At 37.2% G+C, this 2,500-nt stretch overlaps 1 protein-coding gene across 1 annotated transcript in view; it reads right to left on the bottom strand.

The window, feature by feature from the left end:
* The window catches only part of LOC119583560, a 6,218-nt gene that overhangs the window by 30 nt on the left and 3,688 nt on the right, over positions 1 to 2,500 (bottom strand). Inside the window, exons 3-4 of the mRNA XM_037932106.1 lie at positions 1,845 to 1,970; positions 1 to 973 (exon numbers count right to left, since the gene is read on the bottom strand). The exon at positions 1 to 973 is cut by the window's left edge and continues 30 nt beyond it. Coding sequence (XP_037788034.1) covers positions 846 to 973; positions 1,845 to 1,970 — 254 coding nt within the window. The 3' untranslated portion in view covers positions 1 to 845. The remainder of the gene's footprint in view (positions 974 to 1,844; positions 1,971 to 2,500) is intronic.

Below are 2,500 nucleotides of genomic sequence, written 5' to 3' on the forward strand. Positions count from 1 at the left end.
CCAGCGATTACAGCAGTCGTGCAGGGGTCAGTCAGACACAGAACACACATAACACAGAGTCCGCAGGAAAACAAATGAGTAACGGATTCCGCGGAGGCAAAGGAAGGCAAAGAAAGACGAATCAATGAGGGAATCCGCTAAACAAATGAATTGCAGATTTTGGAGTTGTGAGGGAAAGAGAAAACGGATCGGTTACAGTTCTCTTTCCCTCTTTTCCCCTTTTCACAATACTTAGGTAATCATTTATTCAGAGTTTAAAATGTGTAATTTTTTTTTATCTCCTTGTAGTACTGGAATTCCCGTCAATTTCTCGGAAGCTCTGTAGTTAAATTATACAAATTTCTCTGGTACATAATAGATATTTGTTTCAGTAACAAATGATGAACAGTATATCAGTGATGCCCACTTTTTACAGCAGAAATACATAGGTATGATAATAAAATCTTTAAAAAAACTGAAAATCATCGGGCATTCAATATACTTTACAGGCCGCATTCTATTGTGAACAGCTTGGAGTACATTGGTGCACATATTTTCATATACATCTGAAAACAGACACTGAAGCCTTTGAAAACATTGATCAAATGTTTACATTCAGGAAATATACATATTTTTTCGATCCTCACTTTTCCCATTTTCGAAAACCCATCTTATCAGAATTTATGACAAGACAAGAAAACGAATTTCTGATGGACTTAGAAACAAAAGAAAGAGCGAAAAAGTCTCTAAAGGTCGCCATTCCCTTCGCTCAAAATCTCTTCTCTTTCAACCAAGAATCGAATCCTTTCGCGTTTTCTTTCTTTTTAAGCCTCCTCTTATTATTCGTTATTCTTTCTTCTCCCCTTTTACTTCCTCCTCTTCCCTGTCTCCATCATCCTCACCAGGAGTCCCAAGTAGTTGGTGAAGCGGTGGTGGCAGTCTAGGGAGTCACGACACCCACTCAGGGGCATGTCCAGCCTGGGGCCGTCGGGACCTGCAGAAGGAGGTGGCGTTGAGAACCCTCGTCCAGGAGGAACTAGGCTGGGGTGTGGTGATAGTTGCTTAGTTATAGTGACGCCAACGGCCGGGTGGAACATGGCTGTTGAGTGTTAGAAACGTGGTGAAAAGGCTTTAATCGTCATGATGATGCCAACGGTTTGGTAGAATTATACTACTGGACGTTTAGAGATGTGGTGAAAAGAGCTGTAGTCGTTATGGTGATGTCAAAGGTCGGGTGGACTTGGGAAGATGAGTAACAGCGATGCGGCGATGATGACAATATAGTGAGGTGTGAAAAAAATAGAATGAAATGCTGCTGCAAAATGAGGACAAACAATAAATCAGCGACTTTCAAATATGAGTGGTTTTCTTTTCATACAGTAACATATAGAAGGATACGCAAAATGTATAAAAATGGGAATAGATATGTTGTTGACGACTTTAGTGTTTATAATAGCTCTGATGGGTTTTATTGGTTTAAAGACAGTAGTCGCAAAAATACAGTACAATGAGACTTTACAGGAGAGAAGGTTTGATGGGTTTGATATTCATCGTGGGCGTGGAAATATATATATATATATATATATATATATTATATATATATATATATATATATAAATATATAAATATATATATATATACATATATATATATATATATATATATATATAATATATATATATATATATATATATATAGAGAGAGAGAGAGAGAGAGAGAGAGAGAGAGAGAGAGAGAGAGAGAGAGAGAGAGAGAGACCAAAAACGAATATCCCCAAAAATGTAGATTTGAAAGAAAAAAAAAGAGATTGCAAAGGCCAAGGGACACAAAATAAGCACAGGAGAGAACCAAGAAGAACACCTCACCGTCGACAATCCTGATGTCTCTGATCTCTGGAAGTGTCTGCTGCAGGAGGCTCACCAGCTCGGGGTTCAGGTCGTGCATGTACTCGTTTCTCGGAGACACCAGCTTTGATCCTGACGAGTCGTGACCTGTAACCGGGAGGAATTGAACTCAGGACTTCCATTTCAGAAGTTACTCTACCTATTCTTTTTGTTTCAAAGTGTTTGACTGCTGACATTGTGGGAGAGGAGAGAGAAGAAAATAGGCTTCATTAAGTTTTTTTTTTTTTTTTTTTTTTTTTTAAGGCATGAACATGTGCTTTAAAATTAAAAACAGTGTAGTCGGATATCAGTCATATGCAGCAGAACTTCAGTAAACTAGGCTAAGTGAAAAATCGATATATTCAACTATTGTTCCCAGGCAGAAACTAGGAAATTAAACACTTAACAGCAATGGCACAAGGGAAGCTTAGCATATAGAAAGGAACCAAAACAGTGTTGATAAAAAAAAAAAAAAAAAAAAAAAAAACTCAGGTAAAAATAAGAGAAATTGCAGTAACTAAAATTTCGAAACAGAAAGTTCAAAATTACACCAAGTGAAATTTGAAGACAGTTTTAGGATACACTATCACATATAGCTAGAAGAAAATGAGAAACGCATTATAATTGCTAATCTAAAA

Source organism: Penaeus monodon, chromosome 17 (genome assembly GCF_015228065.2).
Source record: "Penaeus monodon isolate SGIC_2016 chromosome 17, NSTDA_Pmon_1, whole genome shotgun sequence".
NCBI lineage: Eukaryota > Metazoa > Arthropoda > Malacostraca > Decapoda > Penaeidae > Penaeus > Penaeus monodon.